The sequence below is a fragment of the Rhipicephalus sanguineus genome, chromosome 10 (genome assembly GCF_013339695.2).
Source record: "Rhipicephalus sanguineus isolate Rsan-2018 chromosome 10, BIME_Rsan_1.4, whole genome shotgun sequence".
NCBI classification, from domain to species: Eukaryota; Metazoa; Arthropoda; class Arachnida; order Ixodida; family Ixodidae; genus Rhipicephalus; species Rhipicephalus sanguineus.
The window spans coordinates 5,762,360-5,785,724 of record NC_051185.1 but is presented as its reverse complement, the minus strand read 5'-3'; the positions used below and the strand labels follow the sequence as shown (position 1 = coordinate 5,785,724).

Here is a 23,365-nt window from a genome sequence, read left to right as displayed (position 1 = left end):
TTTTCTGTAGTCACTGAAGTTGATTGTTAATGTGTGCAATTCAGGCCGAAAGAAATCTACGAAAATAATTCGCGCTGTGAATAGAACATGAAAAGCTGCTTCTTAATTTTCATAGCAGAACGCGCTGTAAGTTTTGATGAAATACTACAACGGACGAAACACAAAACAAACACAAAAGAAAGACGGAAATACGCAATATTCGGTTTGTCTTCGTGTGTGGTCTCTTCTAGCATTGCATCAAAACGTGGTAGCGCGTTCAACTATAATTTAACGCCTACTAGGCCCTGCAGTAGCTTTATTAGTATGGCACTTAAGCGCTAGAAACACCTTTGTCTTTGTCTTTGTTCGACACTCTTCCCTCCACAACTCCTATCGGACGCCAGTCAAGTCCTCCATTAACCTTACAACGCGATTGGTTTCTTCGGAGTACAGGAAAAAATGAATGCTTATTGGACAGTAAAGTGGAATGCGACACTAATTTTGTAGGAGGTAGAAATAGCGGAAAGACAGGGATGTTAGCCAGTTCTAACTGGAGCGTTATTGTTAGACGAGGGCCCTGAATTAATTCGTCGTTATGCGTAACGAGAAACCTGTGTATACGTAAGCAGGCTAAATACATAAATTACCACAGACTTATGTGGTGAATGGCGGCCACAGCAAGACTTAATGTTAGGACGCTTGCGCAGGACCAGTTGGGAAAGGGTTAAAATCCCCGCCGAAGTTGGCCTTTGCAGTCTCAACTGGCCTCCCCAAGGACGTCAAGTGTGAACTATCCAGAGGAAGCTAAGAGTGTTATATGTGTGATACTCGTCTTTATTGCTGTGGCCACCGGGAAATGAATGGAGCAACGCGCTTAGTACGCGAGGAAAAAAAAAGGTACTTAACGAGATCAACATCTTTTGAAGCAAAGAAAAACACACCATAACGACAAGGAACGCGATGTCCGAAACAAGAGCTACGCACAAGAGCTACATACGTGTTCTAAATCTATTTAGACAAATTAAGCCCCCCCTTAAAACAGATGCACTAAGAAAAGCTAAGTCATGTCGTGATAACCCCAAGGCCCTCCCCAACTCAACCGTCTCGCGACATACCATACTTCTAGCACCAAAGACCATGCCATGCGACGAGAAACCCTTTCGTGTGTCAAACTTATCCCTAAGGACAGCATACTTAGTAGCCTTTTCTTTAGCCTTATTTTTGAGTACCCCCTCATTGGCGTCCCAGACAACCGCCAGATCGATCACAATGACCTCGTCACTCGACTCAACGACGAGATCAGGCTTCAACCGGACCCCATCGCTCGAGGTGAGCCTAGGTTCCTCACTGACCTTCACACCGGGATTCTTTCCAGTGATCAATCTAGCGACCTGTTTGGCCACGTAATTGTGGCGCTCCGTACGTGCCAAATGAATAGACTGAAATTCTTGAAGTATGTGAAACACAGTCTCAGGTTTCTCACCGCATCGACGGCAAAGTCGTGATGTAGGGTCTGTACTTTGTTTGTTCGTCAGTGCCCTGGTTGGGTACAAATTAGTTACGCATCCTCAAAGCCTTAATCCTATCCCCCTCCTTAAGCAGTTTAGAATCATAATACAGCCATGTATTGGCAATAGCCTGATCCTGATGAGTTAAGAGATCCTTGTTAGTGTATCTAGCCTTAAGGTTAGTCCACCAATGGTTGAAACCACGCTGAAGAGCGGCAGTAACGTCTGCAGGAGCTGTTACTCCGGAAGGAATACTGAACACCTGGGATAACCTAGAATAATTCTTGTGAAGGACAGTATCGAATAGACTGTCGACGAAGGAACTGCCCAATCGAAGTAATCTAACCAAGCTTTTAAAATGGACTGCTTGCGCAACGCGAAGAAGTTGAATAATACCTAACCCCCCACACTTAGAAGGTAGATAGATATGCAAGTTGGGGAAACCCCCTGGTAACCTGAGAATCTGTTTAATCCATTTACGAACTATGCCATCGAGCCTATCAGACTCAGATGAAACATCGAGAGTATTTGAGGCACCAAAGAAAAAAAATTGGACCATCTCCCCGAAGGGAACGCTGATGGGATGCGAAGCAGCAGCGTTGCGCACGGGTGGCGTCACGGGTTGAACGGCGCTAACGCGGGTGCTGCGGTGAGCGCTGGAAGATTCGTTTGAAGCGGCGAAACTCGGTGTAGCGTTTACTGGTGTAAACGCAGACACGGGAGGCGAGCGGGCGTTGGAGCCGGCAGCTGCGGCGCTCCGACGGGTGAGGGAGAGAGTGACGTACGCGCGCACCTACGAGGGAAGCGTGCGAGGGGTGCGTGACGTCAACGCCCAGCTGCGGCGTGACCTACTTGGCACCGCTCCACCTGCGCGGAGGGAAGCGCGTTGCCTCGCGTTTGTGCGGACGGACAGAGTTACACAGGCTAGTGAAAGAGCTGCTGCGCATCTAAAAAAACATAATTGAATAACCGAGATGAATAGTGTAAGAGTGGCCGGCTACTCACTGAGCCTGAACCTGGAACCCTCCCGGCAGAAGTCCTCGATAAGCTGAGCCGCGCCGCTCGTGAGGCGCCTGTAGATTTCGCGCTGCTTTTCGTTGAAACAGCGATGGGTGAACGCGTTCACGCAGTCCATGGCCCCAGTCAGATGACTGCACGAGAACACAGAGACGTATGGTTCAGTTTCCCCACTGTTTATCAGCGTGTGGGGCGCACAAGCGCCGTCGCTAACTGGCGCAGCCCCGTGTTAGGCTATTTGCCACAGTAACGTGTATCAATAGACAGTAAGCATCTTTCAGATTTGTTAAGCACAGTGGTTTCAGACGTTCTCATCACGTCAAGTGAAATAAAGATTTATTTTCATCATGTGTTGTGAATTGTTGTCTGTGGTTGTTCGGCTGTCGGCGTAGTTACATGTGCACATATGGTAATCCCGTTGTAATGTTTCACCAGTGTTAACTCATCCACGATCAGAATTTTCATTTATATATATGCTTTCGACGTTATCCTTCTTGTGTTACATGTTATTGACATATTTAAACGACTTAGTTCTCAAACACTGCTGCAAGCGTCTTCCACCTACTAAATGTATGGTAGGTCGAATCGAAAAGCTTCGTTCTAGTTCTCCCACAACAGAGAATATAGGTGTGTGACTTGTAGGTTTGTGCGCGCAACATTACTGCAATCTGTATGACGTTATGCCGCTTTCCTGCGCTCAGTGTAATCCAGAAAGAGTTGTGTCACGGCTTGATTCCGAGCGTTAGGAATACAGAGAGGCGGGCACGGTACTGACGTGCAGATCTGCCTCAGCTCCTCCTCGGTGGTGGCGAAGGCGAGGCTCCTGTTCTGCGACAGCAGGTCCAGCTTGCTCACGCACTCGGAGACCACCTCGTTCTGGCACGAGACGGGGCCGTTCGTTCTTCTGACGAGACCGGAACGAGCTCCACCACTGCTGGCGGGGCCTCTAGAACGTGCGGTAATCAATGTGGAAGCGGCCCAGCACCCGCCACCGTCCCATCGGCAGCAGCACAGCATCGTTACGGCTGCAGTAAAATAGGCAAAAAAAAAAGAAAAATTGTTAGAATTTCCAAGCCATTTGATCTACGTGGGACATGAAGAAATGGGTTCGACAACTTCACCAACCTATCAGCGCCATTTATATCGCCGCTAAGTAGATTACGAGGGAAGGTCTTCCGCGTGCTTTGATGAAGAAGACGTATACTCTGACGCATCTTCTTTTTATTTTTATTAAATGTATATGAGGACAGGTTGGTGCCCAGGCATAGCTCCAGCTGCTCCTCTTCTCTTACTTAATAATTTACATCGAGAAGTTGTCAATAACCATAAAGCAATACAAAATTTACGCATGAAAATGTCCTTGATGAACTCTTCTGCAAAGCGTGGACGTTTCTTGTGTGTGAACATTTAAGACATGTGAACATTGTTGTGGACGTGTGAACATTACTGTGAGAAATTGGTCTTGATACTGTATAGGAGACGAAAGAACGAAAAGAACAGGTTCCTTTCATTTTCCCGCAAACTTCGGAGCGTTTGCTTTTTACCGCGTTACCGGTGGCGTAAAGGTGAGCAGCCGGATTGATGGCGCCGTCTGGCTACGCAGATATCAAGTAGGTAAGCACAGAACTATTTTTGCAGTAACAAAGTATATTGGATACTGTATATAGGTGCTGTATAAGCATTTGACCTGATGGTGTAGATTTTTGGCAACATCGTAATTGCGAATGCGTTGCCTTTTCATCAAACCCGCAAACGGTGAAAAGACGCATCTGAGGATGTAACCACCATCATCCGATAACCCGGTATTACCCAAATGTCTGCGTACAACGCAATGCCAGACTCGCTAAAACTGTGTGATGTCTACGCATGAAAGTATAGATATCATTGATGTTTACTACGTTTTATTAGAGATTTTTGCTGTTGGTAATTCGCAGTAACCAGGCGTCCCTGTCGTCCGCTCAGTTAGCGACAGAGAAGTCAGCAAAAGGACAGGAGGGGAAGTTAATCATAGAAGTAATATCGTTTCCCTTGGCAATGCAGCGTTGGGACGAGAAGTGCAAAGAAATAAAAAAGAAAATTACACCGTCTGTGGTCATCTGTCGCATCATGTAATATATCAAAAAAAAAATAGAACTTCAAAAGAAAACAAATAGGACTTATAACGTTGGCTGTGTAAATGTGCGTTTACCGAGGCTTGAAGCCTTGATGTCTATGCAATAAAAAGGGGCCTAAGGCAATCTACATGATAGAACAGTTGAGTGCCTCTCGTTTAGCAAATCTAAGGAAAATCGCACCTTCCCAGACGTATCGGCGCGTGTCTTAGGTTAGGTAGATGCCCCATGCCCGTCTCGGAACTACGATGCAACCATGTTTCTGACTCGGGAAGGCTATTAGTGCGCGCTGCTAGTTTCTTCACGCCGCCACACGTGTCACCGAAGTATCGGCCACGACATGTCCTGAAAGGCAGTCGAGCCACCTTAATGGCCACACATAAAAAAACTGAAAGATTACGCCGAGCAGCGCATCTTGTCGATATTGGTAAGCGAAACAAAATAACCTCACTAGGGTGAAAAATAATAAAAGACGTTTAATAGCCAGCGCTACTAGTTTAAGGGCTATTAGCCTTAGGCTAGAAAAACCTGACAGCATCGGCGACAGCGCTGGTTTCTTCGGCCGGGAAACGCGACCCGCCTATCGTAAACACTGCAGTCTCGGGCACTAACCTGTTGGCAGAGGGTTTAGGCGGTGACGCACTCGGGTTCTGGCGAGCGGTCGTTTGGAAGAGAATCCAAAAGCGGGAAGGGCTAAACTGTGCCGTGCTAAAAATGTGCAGCTGTACGGAAGCAGTGAGAAAACTTAACTAAAGCAGTATCATGCGCATATACTGTTTTACATTAAATAACCGAAGGTTGTCATACCTCCCATGAAACGCTCTAAAAGTTCGTTCTCCACGATTGGCATGATTTCATCTGTGTACAGACTACTTAATATCCCCTGTTGATATAGTATTTATTTTATTGAATAGTGTATTTGGAATCACCTTGTGATACTGCATAACTTTATATGTGGTAGACAGCGTTTTCTTATGTGTTCATAGGGCTAGACAAGCCTATTCTATTTGGCTACGTGAAGAGAGGTGACCGTTGAGTATGCTGTTGTAACATAACAAAGATTTTGGAAAGTGTATCTATGAAACATGCTTTACATTGACAGCGAATGTACCGAATAAAAGATTGCGGAGTCGTGCGACCAAACGAAAATTTTTGTGCGAACATCTAGTGTTACATTTAGTAACGAACAACATAAAGAAGTTCTCAAGACGTGATAACTTTGAAGCTGCTTACGTGCGACGAAATGCGAACGAACGCACCTTACTGAGCCCATCGTAATCAGTTTTCTTGCTCTATATTATGGCAGATAACACTATAGAAACAAAAATTACAAGAACTTCATTTAATACTGCAACTATGAGGTACTGGGATACAAAAAACGTTCAGGAGAAACCAAGAAAGCCTAGAACAAAGATCATCAATAGTCCAATATGCGGAGTTTCTTTTCTATTGTTGTTGTGATACATTCGCATAGAATCGTGCAAATGAAGCTAACGAGCATGAGCTAATGAGCAAATAAAAGCATCATACAGTCGCTCTGAAAATATTCAGAAAGCAGGCCAATGACTCTATTCAGTCTGTCGAAATAAGTTTTTCCTGGTGACCTGCATTGTACCGTGATATTTTCTGGCCATCACTCAATCTTTCCTCCTAATGTGTTGCTGCAGTTTATTTTTACGCAAAATGTTTCCCTTGCCCTTAACGGTGTCAGGGGAAGACATGTGGGGCACTAATGAGCAATATATATAAAACTAACACATGGTCATGGTTTTAGCCGAGCTATCGTAGTGCTACACGCATTTGCTGGTAGAATGCGTTAGCACACTCTGAACAAGGTAGGGCACGCGACTATTTGCGGAGCTGCCGGCGAGCGGTCTTGTTTGTGATCCTCTGAAGCGTCAACTATTTGTAGCCGATGACAGGGACAGAAAAAAAAGACAGTGACTGAGAGAAAGAGAGAGGGAGAGGAAACGCAAACGTGTCCTCCTCGCCGTTGGTATTCTAAGGAGGGGAATGGACTGAGTCTCGTCGAAGGCTGGAGGAAGCTGCGAAAGGCAGGGCACGTCTCTCCGACAAGACCTGACAGTATAGCAGGCAACGACCTTTATGGTTAGCTGGTGTTACGTTGATATCACGTTGGCTTGGTGTTTATGTTCTTTTGCATCGGTTACTTTGGTCGGATATCCGAATCGCCCATGAAACCTGTAACATGTGTTCAACATTTGTAGGTTCTGATTGGAGAGGGACGGAAATATACGAAAGAAAGAATGAATGCTGGTGTATCACATAGAACTGAAAAATCCTGTTGGCTACACCCTGTCGTGACGCGCGGTGAAAGGTTTTGTTTGCTTACTCATTATACAAGCAGGGTGTGGGTGACATTACAGTGGTGGAAGGGGGAGAGAAAAGCACACGAAAGGCTTTTTATAAGAGCAGATGCAGACAGAGCAAACGAAAAAAGTAAAGCGACCTTAATGCAAAACTTAGGGGTTTGATAGTGTCACTCGCACTGGCTGTCGGTAAACTTGGCATTAGCTGCGAGCCATCTTCTTTTTCTCAGTCCAAGTATCGATCCTTCACCCAGCCCCGCCTTCCCTGAAGGCTTTCTGCACCTAGCGTGGTTTTGTACACGGTCAGGATGCGAAGTCGAAGAACTCTAGTGCAAGCAGGTTTTGATCATCCACAGCAAAATCTACATTAAGCTTTCATAAATTTTTCTTCTTTTTTTAATTCGTGAGAGCAGGATGTGAGAGGGATAACTGAGACGATCTTTACAAGAAACCAAAAAATATATATAACTCCGACCAAACAATCATTGCCACTTGATAGTACCACTTCGTTAGTAAGCGGAACTTTTCTCGGCGTTGTATTACGAATTTCTTATGCGACGGGATGAAATTTCGTTCTAATTTAGAGACCTCTCGGCAGAATCAGCGCACCGTCGTGACTGTGTGCGGACTAACGGAAGTGAATCTCGAGTTTCTGAGCGGAAGTTCAGTTTCAAAACTGTCGCCAACTTTCCTCAGAGAGTATTATCTCCCGGAGTGTCGGAGCGGGGCTTGCTGGCATTCCACGTTTAACTGCACACAGCGCGAAAGCGGACAAAGGGCCTAAAGGAAGGGCAGAGGCGAGCGCTCGTCTCCCGTGGATACCTTTCCGTCCTTAGTCCCTTTTCTCGTTGTACGCTTTATCGTAGAGCTGAAACTTGCACGAAGGGGACGAAAAATTTCAAAAGTATCGTAGGAACCACGTGCGGGTTATATATTCAGAAACAGATTTATCTGAAACAATGCAATCCAGAAAAATATGATTATATGATCGCTATGTGTACTGTAATTGTCACCCGACACCTGGAGTCTGTGGCACTACGCGTTATTAGACAGGCTAACATCTCCAGCATGTCATTGGTCTGTATATTTATTTTCAGGAACATCTCTTAGATGTTCTAAATCAAATATATCGGATTACATTAGAGTTTCTGTCCATACTTAAGGCACGATTAGAATTTTCCTATCGTAAGTTATAGTTCTATAGTAGATTACAAGCTAAGAATAAATACAAGCTCCTCCTACAGCCATCACTGTTCCAACCAGAGATAATTTGCTTATTGCAAGCGGGCATGTCACGTGGTATTTTTTCGTATTTCGCGGGCATCTGTAGTAAGCACAAATACCCTAATACTTAATGGATAGAAAGTTAGACACTTCCTAATCGGACGTTTTGCAAACCGATCTACAACTTTCTCATTGGAAATTTTTGCCCAGCTTCGATCCTTCAAAAGTCAGTTAATTACGCAATTGCGCCTAATTACGCAATTAAGAAGAACACAAAAGATAGTACGACGTAGTCCAGGCAATAGTCAACAACATGCATTTGGTCCCGTGGTCATAGAGTGAGTCGGCATATTTTTAAACTCTGGCTGGAGATAGCTGGGGTACCTTGTATGTATGTATGTATGTATGTATGTATGTATGTATGTATGTATGTATGTATGTATGTATGTATGTATGTATGTATGTATGTATGTATGTATGTATGTATGTATGTATGTATGTATGTATGTATGTATGTATGTATGTATGTATGGCATGCCCATTGCGAACTTGGAAAAGCTGCTATGCGGTCGCGGTACTAGGATCTTGGATGTTCTCGGTGTATTTGCAAAAGATTGCGTCAGCCAATGGAATTCTTTCTTATACACACGGCCGACTGTAAGTCTACTTCAGCAGTTCCCGCGGATTTCAGTCGATAAAACAGCAGAGGAGGCAGAGGTAATCATGAATGATGTTATGACGGAGTGCAAACCTGCTCCATGCTCAGCGGTGCTTATCGAAAACGGAACGGTGTTCAGGTGCTCGAAACCATAAACCTGCCTGCACACAAACGCGAAGTAACGCTTTCTTTTTTTTCCTTATGCACGTCTCTTCTCCTACGTAAGCGCTCCAAACGCGCTTCAGTATTTCGTGGTTATTTCCGGACTCCATTTATATAGTGAATAATGCGAATAGCGTATAAGATGCTAGCGAACTCCTTTTAAACATTAAGTAAAGCGTATAAAAACTCTGGGAATTCATCGGCTATACTCGCAACGTTTAAGTATGGTTGTTACGTTGCTATACCTTTGATTTTTAGTTTCTGCTCTCTTTAACTTGCCTAGTGTATGGGAGTTTATATTCTTTCAAGAAAGTTGAAGCAATGTATAAAAATGGTACCCCCAAGAAAAGACATGCATAATTCTTAATGAGTGCACAGTAACAAAAAAAAAATTGGATTGAGCTTTGAGTATGTTCTTTCAAGTAATTTTAAAGTACTTTTAAAGTAAATACTTAAGACACCGGTGTTATACACGAGTGTCAAACTTCTTTTTGCATTAGTCGCCAGCGCATTGAAAGTGCACATTTTCTCGAGTACTCAGCAGATACATAAAATTAAGAGACATTTATGCATGTAGGGGTCAATAATCCACACATGTGACATCCAGAATATTTCCCGGATAACTTCATTTCTCTTCTCTTGCCACGAAACATAATCAGCGATAAAACATGAAGAACCCACAGATACTGTCAGTCGCACAGGACAGCTGGACAATCACCCTTTGACAGATAGTGGTGACAGTTCAGTGACTATGTTCATGTGTTGCTTTCAGGCAGTGCTGTTGTCATGATTTTGCAGTGTAGTGGCAGACTCTCTCCTCCTCTTTCATTGTTTCGCACCCCCTTTCCCCTTCCCAAGTGGGCATGAGAGCAGTGGACTTCACGCCGCTCTAAGCCACTATTTCTTCACCTTGCAGGCCTTACTGGCGATTATCCTGCCGTGGTTATCAACTTCGTCTGCCGGCTTGGCGCATGCAAGTGCGCCAATACGCCAACAAGCCTCGTCAGTGTAGCCGATCAACACATGCCGAGCATTGACGCCCCTTGGATACTCTTTGATGACCGGCCAGCCCCATCGACAACGACATCAATTGCCACCAGCAGTTTTATCAAGGAACGCCTGGACGTCGCTTTCAGTGGGCACGAGAGCAGTGGACTTCACGCCGCTCTAAGCCACTATTTCTTCACCATGCAGGTGTGTACTCCTTCACTGTACGCTAAAAAATCTAGCAACCGCTATCTACTACTGTTCCCGTGCCCACGGGTTTTGTGCGAGACCTTGAGCGAATGTTTTTCAATGGCGTATCTTTTGCTTTGTTCCGGTGACATCGAAACTAACCCTGGACCTAACACTCGTACCGCAGTGCAACAAGAATTTGACGACCTACCCGAAAACCCTGCCGATCAAATGAAAGTATTATTCCGCATGTTGAAAGACGTACACTCGCGCTCTTTACAGAGCTCTAAGTGTCAGTCCGAGCTTGCTGCTGATGTCAAGGCAATTAAATCTGGACAAAAAAGTATTCAGGTAGAAATTACTGGCATCCGGCAGCGGCTTGATGAATTGGAACAAAAATCTAAAAAACTGGATGATATGACGGAGGAACTAACAAGTGTGCAAAAATCCGTGGAAGAGCTAACTGACGTGAATTTCCATGTGCAATCTAGACTAACCGAGCTAGAGGACAGGTCGAGAAGGGACAATTTAATCTTTCACGGAATTGCAGATTCTAAAGAAACTTGGCAAGAAACCGAAGCGAAATTAATCACTTCCATTTCTGCTGTTCTTGACAGTTCTCCCAGCGAGTCATTTCAAAGAGTTCACCGTTTAGGAAACTTTTCACCTACAAAGTGCCGCCCCATTATCGCCAAGTTTAGTAACTTCAAAACAAAAGAAAAAGTACTGTCGCTGCGCAATCAACTAAAGGATAAGAACATCTCAGTCAGTGAAGATTTTTCTGTTGCAACAAGGCAGGCCCGTAAGAAATTAATTGACTTTGGAAAAGCTCAGACCGGTTCACCGCCACTTAAGCTGCGTTACAACAAGTTATTACTCAATAACAAATGTTACATGTGCTTCCCAGAGTGCGACAAAGTTCTTGAGGTAAACAAACGCATTAATCATGTCAGTAATGCACGTACTTCTTCAGTGAACACGCCTACGTAGCGATGCGCGAGGGGAGGTGGCCGCAAATCACATCCTCAGGTATCAGTGCTTTTTTCAAACGTTAGAAGTGCACTAAACAAATATAATTCTTTATCATCAGCTATTGACTCATGTAGCGCAAAGATAGTGGCCTTAACAGAAACGTGGCTCCACGCGCATGTCCGTGATCAAGAAATCTTTGATGGTGCAAACTGCTTTCACATATACCTTTGTGATCGGACACTAGGCGGCGTTCTTCTTGCCATTTCCAAGGATATTCCTTCTTCGTGTATTCACGTTAACACCGAACTAGAGCTAGTTCTGTCCATGGTAACCATCGGCTACCATAAGATCATACTAGGAATATGTTATCGCTCTCCCTCCTCAGGTTCAACGTTTGTCGATTGTCACTAATCCCGTTAATAGGGATGGCAATCGCCGGGCGGATTCTAAGGGCTGGCGTCACGGCCCTCCGAAAACGCACCACGAGAGCGCGGACAATTTAGAGTTGGTCCTTTGGTGCGCCAGCGAACGCCGGTTGTGGTCCAAAGACCGAGTCAGAGCCGAGAGTCGATAACACAAACGAAAACGAAATATATTCTCAGTTAAGGCAATACAAATAATACAAACACATGCACACTCGGCTGGTACCAGTTGCAGCTTCACAATATAACTCAGATGGTGTTTACACAACGGGAGCTAAACAAACAGATCACACGCTACAAATGCAATCGCATGCATTACAACTATTCAATGACCGTTAAAGTCCTGAATATACAATGGCGTATCCAGTCCGCAATACTTGGACGGTAATCGAATGCTTCTCTTCAAGGAAACACTCACGCCAGCTCCAGCGTTGATCGTCGTAGCTCAACCGTCGTCGTGACTTGTCACGGCTCACACGGCGTCGTCATCGGATTCTTCCAGATCCACGAGCGATTGACCGCACACCATCATAAACACGTCTTCTTTGGCTAACGGAGCCACACTTAGCGTAACTTCACCATCACCGGGCCGACTGACTCGCTCACTGACTTGCCGACTCCCTTCACTGACTGCACTGCCTGCACTGACTGACTGGCCTCGTCGTTTGCACGCTTTTATCCCTTCTTCCCCGGTTTCTAGAAGCGTCGGGATGTTTCTTCTGCGTGCAGTACAGCTAAGCCTGGGGAAAGGGCGAGAGCTTTCTCGTATGTTCGAATCGCGACGGCATCGTTCGCGGATGCGTCACCCTCCCCCTCTAGAAAGATCCAGGCCTTGCCAGGCGTTCGATCGTGTTTACGGCGTCTGGCTCGAGTGGGTGAGGAGGATGCGGCGCGCCGGTGTCTTTTGATGCTTGTTTTTTCGTCTTTCGCGCTTCTTGGGCGCGCGATTCGCGCCGTTCTGTCTCGTAGCAGTTTGAAAGCGGCCTCGCGCGCGCTTTATAACGCGATCGTTTGTGACACTGCCCCCCACTTCAAGAATATTATCACATAATATTCAAACAACACAAACGATCGCGCACATACACATCCAAAAATGTCCCACATACAGAGTCCATAACTCAGTCCACACACAATGCGCGTCACATTCATAATAGAACTCTGAATACAATTCACAGGGCATTTCAATGTCGAAATATAAACCCAAGTACATAAGTACAAAACGCCATCATACATTTCGTATAAAACAATGTGAACGCACAAAACAAAGCTCTTCAATTATAATGCATATACAATTATATCGATAGCATTGTACACATAAAATAACGCAAGTAACACTTCGGCTCACTAGCCATACACACTTCCCGCAGGGTATAAACACAACACATTCAAACTCAAAACACTTCAATTCCAACACCCTGTCCTGTTCAAACAGACTCGCGCTTGCGCCCCTTCTTTCGGTGCTCGCTCGCTCTCTTTCTGTTTCTCTTGTTTTTCTTGCGAGCCGTTCCATTTGACGGTGCCGGAGGGGGCGTCTCTGCTGCCGTCGACACATCTGACGCTAGCAAGGCGTGGTCGCGTTCGTTAGAACGTTCGCGGTGCTTCGCCAACTTCTGCGCGTCGTGGTGTTTTGCTTGAACGACCACCTTCGTCATCTTTTGAGCCGCAGATGATGGTGGCCGCTCAGTTGCAATGTCACCTGCTCTGCGTGTCGTCACCGGCGGTACAGTGACCGTTGGAGCTCCATTGTTGCCATTCTCTGACGCCTCGGCTTCAGTATGAGCTCGGGTGACATCTTTCCTGAGATTCTCTTCCGCGGTTTCTTTACGTCGCGGTTCCTGAACTGACGAGGGCTCCATCTTCGGGGCTTCTCCCAAACGTTCAGGATCGTATGGCCCTCGAGCTCCGTCGATGTTTCCCACGATTAGGTCAAACAGGGGGTTATCCATGCACAGGGCAGTAACTCTCCCGCTGAAGTAAGGGGTCTCAACCTCAATCTTGGCTTCGGGAAGCATTCGAATGGAACTATCAAGCAAGCGAACCGGGGTGGAATTGCCTGTGAAGTCACTCTCTCGGACCAATTTCTTTCGTACGATAACCGTGGTGCACCCACTATCCCTTAGTACTGTGACTTCCTTTCCCCCAACTTTCCCCTTAAGTGTCGGCATTCCTTTAGTCGAGTCTGTTGTCACCGCAGCACCAATGAAATCCATCTTCTTCCCGCTTTTCACATCGGCCAATTCATCTTTGATCGCTTCTGTTTCCTCGTTTGGCGGGGTATACGCACAAGCTGCTTGGTGGGCTTTGCTCACATCACTTCGACATGCGTCGGCTTTGTGCCCAGTCTGACCACATTTAAAACACTTCATCACACTGGGGCGTGAGAAGTTGGTCCGACAACTGTTAGCGCGATGACCCACGCGGTTACACAGAAAGCATCGCGGAACACTCTCTGGTGCACGCTTGGTTTCTTCAGGTGCCGATCTCTTTGACTCCTCGTGAACTTCTTTTTTTTACTTTGGCTAGATTCGTGCCACCTTGCGCTTCCAAGAATTGGTCGGCCAATTCAAGCATATCCTCGAGCGATTTAGCTTTCCTCTCTTTCAGATACAGCGACAGGCTCGGGTGGCAACTGGTGAGAAATTGCTCTCTGATTAGAAGCTCTCTAAGCTCACCGTACTCCTGCGCCGTCTCTGAAAGTTCGATCCACCTGTCAAAATAATGGCTGAGCCGCGCAGCATACTGCGTTGCCGTCTCGCCATCAGCTGGCTTTCCCGTACGGAACCGATCTCGGAAGCCTTCCACGGTGAATCGAAATCGTTTCAGCAAAGCAGCTTTCACTTTCGTGTAATTAGCTGCATCGGTAGGTGTCAGCCTACCGTACACACTGAGCGCTTCGCCACTCAAACAAGTGCTCAAAGCCGTTGCCCATTGCTGTTCCGGCCAATTTTGGCTTCTAGCTATAGTCTCAAACCTGTGCAGGTATGCATCAAGGTCATCTTTCCTCTCGTCAAACGCCACAAGCAGTTTGCTTGGGTTCAAACGGAAGCTATGATCTTCCCTTTCGCTGCTCTCCACTCTAGCCTGGACGGGAGTCTCTATGCGCTGCTGCAAACGGAGCCGTTCGAGTTCCAATTCGTGCTGCCGTTGCCTTTCTCTCTCAGCCATCTCAGCTTGCATCTGTCTCTCTTGCGCCTCTCTTTCTTCTCTCTCCCTCTCAGCTGCTAGCCTCTCTCTCTCCAGTTCCGCTTCTCTCTCTTTGTTAGCCCTCTCAACCGCCTCCTTTTCCTTTTGGCTCACCCACTTTCGTAGTTCGGCCCCAGAAAGACCCATCTTCTCACCAAGGGCAACTAATTTCTCGAGATCCATGATGCCCGTCAAACAAAACCTAGCCGCGTGCACAAAATCTCTGCCTAACTTCGAATACCAGTACACTCTCTGCACACAGGTTAGCGAGAACGCGGTGCAACACTCAAAAATCGTTCGCAAGCACTATCAACGTCTCAAGGCTCTTTCTCCCTACTTTGGACACACTTTTGCACCAAAAAGGTCCTGTCGCGGACGCCAGAATAATTGTCACTAATCCCGTTAATAGGGATGGCAATCGCCGGGCGGATTCTAAGGGCTGGCGTCACGGCCCTCCGAAAACGCACCACGAGAGCGCGGACAATTTAGAGTTGGTCCTTTGGTGCGCCAGCGAACGCCGGTTGTGGTCCAAAGACCGAGTCAGAGCCGAGAGTCGATAACACAAACGAAAACGAAATATATTCTCAGTTAAGGCAATACAAATAATACAAACACATGCACACTCGGCTGGTACCAGTTGCAGCTTCACAATATAACTCAGATGGTGTTTACACAACGGGAGCTAAACAAACAGATCACACGCTACAAATGCAATCGCATGCATTACAACTATTCAATGACCGTTAAAGTCCTGAATATACAATGGCGTATCCAGTCCGCAATACTTGGACGGTAATCGAATGCTTCTCTTCAAGGAAACACTCACGCCAGCTCCAGCGTTGATCGTCGTAGCTCAACCGTCGTCGTGACTTGTCACGGCTCACACGGCGTCGTCATCGGATTCTTCCAGATCCACGAGCGATTGACCGCACACCATCATAAACACGTCTTCTTTGGCTAACGGAGCCACACTTAGCGTAACTTCACCATCACCGGGCCGACTGACTCGCTCACTGACTTGCCGACTCCCTTCACTGACTGCACTGCCTGCACTGACTGACTGGCCTCGTCGTTTGCACGCTTTTATCCCTTCTTCCCCGGTTTCTAGAAGCGTCGGGATGTTTCTTCTGCGTGCAGTACAGCTAAGCCTGGGGAAAGGGCGAGAGCTTTCTCGTATGTTCGAATCGCGACGGCATCGTTCGCGGATGCGTCACCCTCCCCCTCTAGAAAGATCCAGGCCTTGCCAGGCGTTCGATCGTGTTTACGGCGTCTGGCTCGAGTGGGTGAGGAGGATGCGGCGCGCCGGTGTCTTTTGATGCTTGTTTTTTCGTCTTTCGCGCTTCTTGGGCGCGCGATTCGCGCCGTTCTGTCTCGTAGCAGTTTGAAAGCGGCCTCGCGCGCGCTTTATAACGCGATCGTTTGTGACATCGATGAACTGCACGACGCAATTAATATAGTTTGTACACAATTTCCCTCGCATCCACTGTTTCTGCTCGGAGATTTTAACTTTCCTAGTATAGTATAGAACGCAAACGCGCCTTATTCATTACCGTCTTCACCACAGCCAAGTGAATTTATTAAATTATGTTCAGTATTTTCCCTAACACAACTTGTAACGTTGCCAACCAGGACGTGCACTGGAAATGCTACCATTCTCGATCTAATTTTAACAAATCGACCAGACTTTGCTAGCGCTATAACCTATGCGCCAGGGATTAGCGATCATTCATTACTATCGTTTTCATTTAATGCGCCGTGTCCTAAAGCAAACAAAAAGAAGAAAACTATCCGGGATTATAGAAAAGCAAACTTTGACATGATTAATAGTGAACTGGCAAATTTTTTAGACACATTTTTAAGCAGTTTTTACACCCGTTCAGTGCAATCTAACTGGGATATGTTTGCAGCTGAAGTAGATCGACTAACAAATAAGTATACACCTTGCCGCACTTTCACATCTAACGAGCGTGCGCACAATGCTCACATCAAACGTTTATCGAATCGAAAGAAACGTTTTTATCGTGCTGCGAGAAGTTTACCTACTAACCACCCGCGCTGGAGTGCTTACAAATCTGCATCATCCATCTACATATCTGCACTTAAATCTGCTAAAGATAACTTTCTTACAAACGTTTTGCCGTCTATGTTACAAAATAACGCAAAAAGATTTTGGCGAGTCATTAATCCCCCATCCGATGATAATATCGCCTTGACTGATTCATCTGGTAATGAAATAAGTAAAGCCCATTGCGCTGTTGTTCTTAACGAATCTTTCATTAAAAACTTTTCCGTAGATAACCGTAATGAATTACCTAGCACGACTTCACAGAGTTATTCACCCATGCCATCAGTGATCATTGAACCTCTTGGAATTGTACGACTCATTGAAGCACTAAAAAATGATTCTTCTCCCGGTTACGATGGTATTAACACAAAATTTTTGAAAAATACTAGCGCTTACAGTTCCATTGCACTATCCAAAATTTTTCAACAGTCCCTGGACACTTCTACTGTTCCTAGTCAATGGAAAATCGGAAAAGTCGTTCCACTCCATAAATCCGGTAATAAAAACTGTTCGACTAATTATCGTCCTATTTCTCTGACTAGTATATGTTGTAAAGTACTCTAGCATGTCATATTTACTAACCTAGTCAATTTTTTTTAGAATCAAATTCATTCTTCACGTCAGCACAACATGGCTTCCGCAAAACATATTCATGTGAAACGCAGTTAATATCCTTCACACATCACTTACATCAAATTCTTGATAAATCATCGCAAGCCGACTGCACTTTTTTAGATTTTTCAAAAGCTTTTGACAAGGTTTGCCATAGACTGCTCCTTTACAAACTACATCAACTAAATCTTGACGATAACCTCTTAAAATGGATTGAATGTTTTCTCACTAACAGGTCACAATTTGTTTTTGCAAACGGTCACAATTCTTCTTCTCGCGAAGTTCGTTCCGGCGTTCCGCAAGGCTCCGTCTTAGGCCCCTTATTGTTTCTCATTTACATTAATGACCTCTCATCTGTTATATCATCTACCATTCATCTCTTTGCAGACGACTGTGTTATTTTTCGGGAAATTACTAACGATAATGACGTCAATGTATTACAATCTGACCTTAACGCTACATCTAACTGGTGTGACAATTGGCTAATGGACCTAAATATTAAAAAATGCAAAATCATGCGTGTGTCCAGAACTTCCACAAAACCGCCCCCTTACTATCTCAATAACATTCCTCTCGATTCTGTTAACTCTTACAAATATCTTGGCGTTCACATCACCTCTAATCTAAACTGGTCACCACATATTGAATATATTATTAACAATGCTAACCGCATGCTTGGTTATTTACGACGTAACTTTTCTAATGCTCCATGTGGCCTAAAATTGCAGCTTTATAAAACACTAATACGGTCCAAACTAGAATATGCAACAGCCGTGTGTGACCCCAGCTACGACAATTTAATAACTTCCCTTGAACTAGTACAGAATAATTCCGTTCGTTTTATATTGTCTAACTACAACATAACTGCGAGCATAACAACTATGAAAACTTCCCTTGAGCTCCCTTCTCTAACATCTCGTAGAAAAGTTTCTCGTTTAACCCTATTTCACAAGATATATCACCATTCATTCCTGCACGACCAGCTACTTCTTCGCCCACAGCACATATCTCGCCGCATTGATCACCATCACAAAGTAGGCATCCCTTCATGTAACACGAAAACTTTCTTCACTTCATTCTTGCCACGTACATCAAAGGAGTGGAACAGACTCCCCGGTGACATTGTTTCCATAAATGATAATCACTTGTTCCGTACTGCATTAGCCAGCATTGTGTGATTAGGCTTTTATTTTGTTGTTGTATTCGCTAACAATGTATAATTATATTCTGTGATGTATTAGTATTGTATGTATTAGCTAACACTGTATTATACCAGTTTCAGTTGTATGATCCTACTCTATTCACTGCTTTTTGTTTTTGTTTTGTTTTTGTTCTTTCTTTTTGTTCTTGTTCAATGAATTTTCTGTACCCATCCCCCTCTGTAATGCCACTTGGCCCTGAGGGTAAAATAAATAAATAAATAAATAAATAAATAAATAAATAAATAAATAAATAAATAAATAAATAAATAAATAAATAAATAAATAAAGTACAGGGTAGCCAACCGGAAATTTACCCCGTGGTTAGCCTCCCTATCTTTCCTTCACCTTTTCATCCCTCTCTACAAGAATTATTGGAGTTGATTCTTTACTACGAGAGACTTGTTGCCACGGTAACAAATTATCAGTTCGAGTGAAAGATGATAGTACAGGAAGCGACAAGTTTACGCCCTCTCTGACGCTTTTGTCTATCGAGTTTTGACTGCGCGGTTAATCTGTCATCGTGAGCCCAAACCGACATTTCACTCAATCACTGCCATACGCGGCCTACTTGACGGCTAGCCTATATTGACACAAGTGCACAGGAAAGACTAGACTACAGGCGGCAGCCCTAAGGCCCTTTTCATTGGCGTTGCCCTTGCGACAGTGTTCTTGGAAAGATGTTTGTGTCCTGTCCCATTTAATATCCCCAACAATTTTACTTTAATAATAATAATATCAGGGGATTTACGTCCCAAAACCACGATATGATTATGAGAGACGCCGTAGTGGAGGGCTACGGAAATTTAGACCATCTGGTGCTCTTTAACGTGCACTGACATCGCACAGTACACGGGCCTCCACCATTTCGCCTCCACCGAAATGCTACCGCCGCGGCCGGGATCGAACCCGCGACCTTCGTGTCAGCAGCCGAGCACCGTAACCACTGCTCCATCGTGGCAGACAACAGTTTTACTTTGACGTGCTGCAAGGCGCCCTGAAACACTTTACGGTGTACCTCTGTGAAAAATTGACCGTCCCATCACCTAACGCTAGGGAGAGCGCAGGCGAAAGCCTATGCTCCGACGTTTGATTTACTGTCATTTCACATTTGATTCCCATTTTATTCACTCTAATTCACGCGTGACTCACATTTAATTCACCTTAGTTCACAAGTGACTCGCATTTCTTTCACCTTAAGTAACCTTGCATTCCTTTTAGTTCACCTTAATTCAGTTCACATTTTATTCACCTTGTGCACTTTACCAACGCTTGATACACTTCCTACATAATTCACTTCATTTTATATTTTATTCTCCTTTAATTCACTTTCGTTGACATGCGACTCACATTTAATTGAACTTAATGCAACTTTGATTCACATTAGTTCGCCTTAATTCAATTCACATTATATGCAACTTATGCACTTAATCTAGCGAGTTTATAAAGCGATGATTAACTCCGTTTAATAACAATTTTATTCAGATTTAGTTTACTCTAATCCTCGCCGCGCATGACTTTTCGCACTATTCGTGTTAACGGCCGACGCCGGATTTTTTCGTTCATGATCCATATACGACTTTCACATTAATAAGAAAGAAAGAAAGAAAGAAAGAAAGAAAGAAAGAAAGAAAGAAAGAAAGAAAGAAAGAAAGAAAGAAAGAAAGAAAGAAAGAAAGAAAGAAAGAAAGAAAGAAAGAGAAAGAAAGAAAGAACCCTATTTCACGACTTCCGGCCGAGCAAGATATACACGGCGCAGTACGTGCGCGGAGAAAAAAAGAAAAAGCTGTGTAGACAAACATGAGTGGTCTTTGCTTCCTTTCAGTGAATTGTAATAACGTCTTTTTCAATGGCTCGGTGCCGAACCACCACAAATGAAGGCAATCCTGTCGGCGCTGTGTCAACACAGCGAGCCTTTTCAAAAGACGACGGCCGAATTGAAGGAAAAAGAAAAAAAAAAACTTGGCGAAACGATTGACGTAGCTTTAAAAGCTCGCTGGCGTCACCTCAACGCTACTTCTTATTAATGGTAAAAATAAATAAAATTGGAGATATTGGGTCTGAGTACTGACATGTCCATACAAATTAAAACTTCAGGTAAGCTCTTTTTAGACGAGCTGTGTGTGCCCACTCAAAGCTATCTTTTAGAAGCACACTTCAAAAAAATATTCGTGGAAGTAATAAAAAAGTCATCAGTGCCGAAGCTACGAAAGCCCTCTCGTTCTTCAAAGTTCCTAAGCTACTCCCGCTGTCCGTTCGTAAGCCTGCGTCAGCGTTCTCTTTAGATGAGTTCCTCAAGTTTTGAGCTTACGTGTATAAGGCATAAAAATTTCTACCCGTTTCCATCGGCGAAAAGTTGGCTCCAGCGAGGCCCCGTTTTCAAGAATTTTTCATCTCTTCAAGCTTCCGTTTTCCCCCGAACTTCTGCCTTTTTAAGCTGGCTGGAAGTTTATTTTTTATTTTTTTTTTAATTTGAACACTCATCAAAAGGCCTGCATGGCTTCATACCGGAAAAGACAACAGCCGCACGGATGCGCTGCTTTTTGCTGCGTACAAAACTATGCGTGACTGTCTTCTCCATCCATGAGCCGTGATGGAAACCTTTATGGACAACCATAGTTAACGTACTGATGGCGCTTCATCTTTAAGAATGAGTAATCTGCCGCAGAAATGATCCTTGCCTTTGTATTTACCGTTTTTTCGGCCAATTGATCGATAAACCATTGCTACGTTTACGCAGCCGGAGTTGATAGTGTAGTACCGAGATGGGAGAAAGAAAAATAAAAACTAAAAAAAGCGAATTCGCGCTCCAAACTTTACTTTTATTTATGTTACTCTAACTTGTGATGACCAATTTGTTAAGCCCTGTCGCTGTCTCTTGTGTCCTGTTGCAGTGACATCTGAGAAAGAGTTGTTCATTCATTCAATCTAGAATTTTATGTGCTTATGAATTTATACAGGAGCCTCAAATCAGGATACCAAGAACTGGATTACTTTTATTCGGATGATAAGCGGAGCGAAATAGGAGCTCACAGAATTACTATGATAGCAGAGGACACATAAAAAACACAAAGAAAATGACATGGTACATCTAAAATACTTTCAATATGCCAATATATGGTACGTTTGCCTAATTTTGATTTTGATGTATTAGAATTAAGTTGCGCCTTCGAGCAACTGTTGTGTTCCCGGCTGTTCCACAAACAAGTGTTGCATGATTACTGAGATGCAGACTATTTTACGTGAGACACGGGCGCCGCCACCTTGGGCTGTTAAACGAATGTTTTCTTTCTTTTGTATCTCGTGACGCCAGTTGATGAGGTCAGGAAACGCCGAACACACCAACCCAACCGTTTTGTCGTGTATATTTCAGAAGCCACGGAAGTGGCTATTTCGCGCAAAGAAAACACAAGGGGAGGGTTAAGGGTAGCGCAAACTTTCGACTGTTTATTCGACGTTACTTTCGACTGTTGTGAGCCTGCCCTTTCGCGCATGTCTACGTATACCTTTGTATTGCATTGCACAAAACGTTATCTGTTCGTTGTTTGCCTCGCTTTCTGCGCATGCGTTTGCATATATATATACTTCTGCAGTAAATATGGAATAAACAGTCGAAAGTTTGCGCTCCCCTTAACCCTCCCCTTGTGTTTTCTTTGCGCGAAATAGCCACTTCCGCGGCTTCTGAAAGAACATGAACCGACTAGCCCAACAACGTGTGCTTCTTGTCGTGTATACGCCCACCGCAACGCTGTTCGCTTAGTTGTTCAAGATGCAAAAAGGCAAGGTTAACAGCCCAATATGGCGGCACCGAAACCCATCCGTAAAATAGTCCATAGCATGAGGTAATAGTGTAACGTTTCGCCAAAGTGCCTTTCGCAAGAATACTTTAAGAAGAAATTTAGGAAAACAGTCAGCGATACGAGACGCTACTCTGCACTCATCGTATTTTCCTGAGCCACCTTTATTGGTTTGACTGTTATTTTAGCAGTCTAGCCTTCCTTTTATCATCTCTCTCTCTCTCTGACAAATAATAAAGGTGGAGTAGGAGGGATGCTTTGTTTCCTCCTTTCAGCTTGATGTACATCAGAAAACATATATAAACTTCCCTGTTATCAGTATACGAGATATTCTGTGCGTCGTATACCCGCACATACTGTAGCACTGTGGCTATTGCTTGGTGCTCCTGAGCTCGAGGTCACGGGTTCGATTCCAGCTAAGGTAGTGGAATGCATAGACGCTCGTATACCGTGCACTGTGCGCATGCGGTAAACAATCTGAACTGAGTCCGTCACTACGACGTGCCTCATCATGAGATCACAGTAGGTAAAAACAACTTTTTTTTTTCATTTACGTTGTCTTCACTGAATTGTACATCGACTGTCGTCAGCCCTCCACCTTATAATAATAATAATAATAATAATAATAATAATAATAATAATAATAATAATAATAATAATAATAATAATAATAATAATAATAATAATAAATGCGAAGCTTTTACGTCGAAAACCATGATATTCTTGTAAGGGACGCATTAGTGGAGGGCTCCGGAAATTTCGAACACCCGGGGTTCTTTAACGCACATCTAAGTCTAAGCACACGGGCCTCCCGCATTTTGCCTCCATCTAAATGCGGCCGCCGCGGTCGGCATTCGATCCCGCGACCTTCGGGTCAGCAGTCGAGCACCAGAACCACGAGACCACGGCGGTGGGTGCCCCCTCCCTCTTTTCCTCCTCGAAGCGCACTC

At 44.6% G+C, this 23,365-nt stretch overlaps 1 protein-coding gene across 1 annotated transcript in view; it reads right to left on the bottom strand.

Moving 5' to 3' along the window:
- LOC119406892 (uncharacterized) overlaps positions 1-23,365 on the bottom strand; it is a 97,783-nt gene that overhangs the window by 5,665 nt on the left and 68,753 nt on the right. Inside the window, exons 2-3 of the mRNA XM_037673664.1 lie at positions 3,280-3,529; positions 2,493-2,638 (exon numbers count right to left, since the gene is read on the bottom strand). Coding sequence (XP_037529592.1) covers positions 2,493-2,638; positions 3,280-3,529 — 396 coding nt within the window. The remainder of the gene's footprint in view (positions 1-2,492; positions 2,639-3,279; positions 3,530-23,365) is intronic.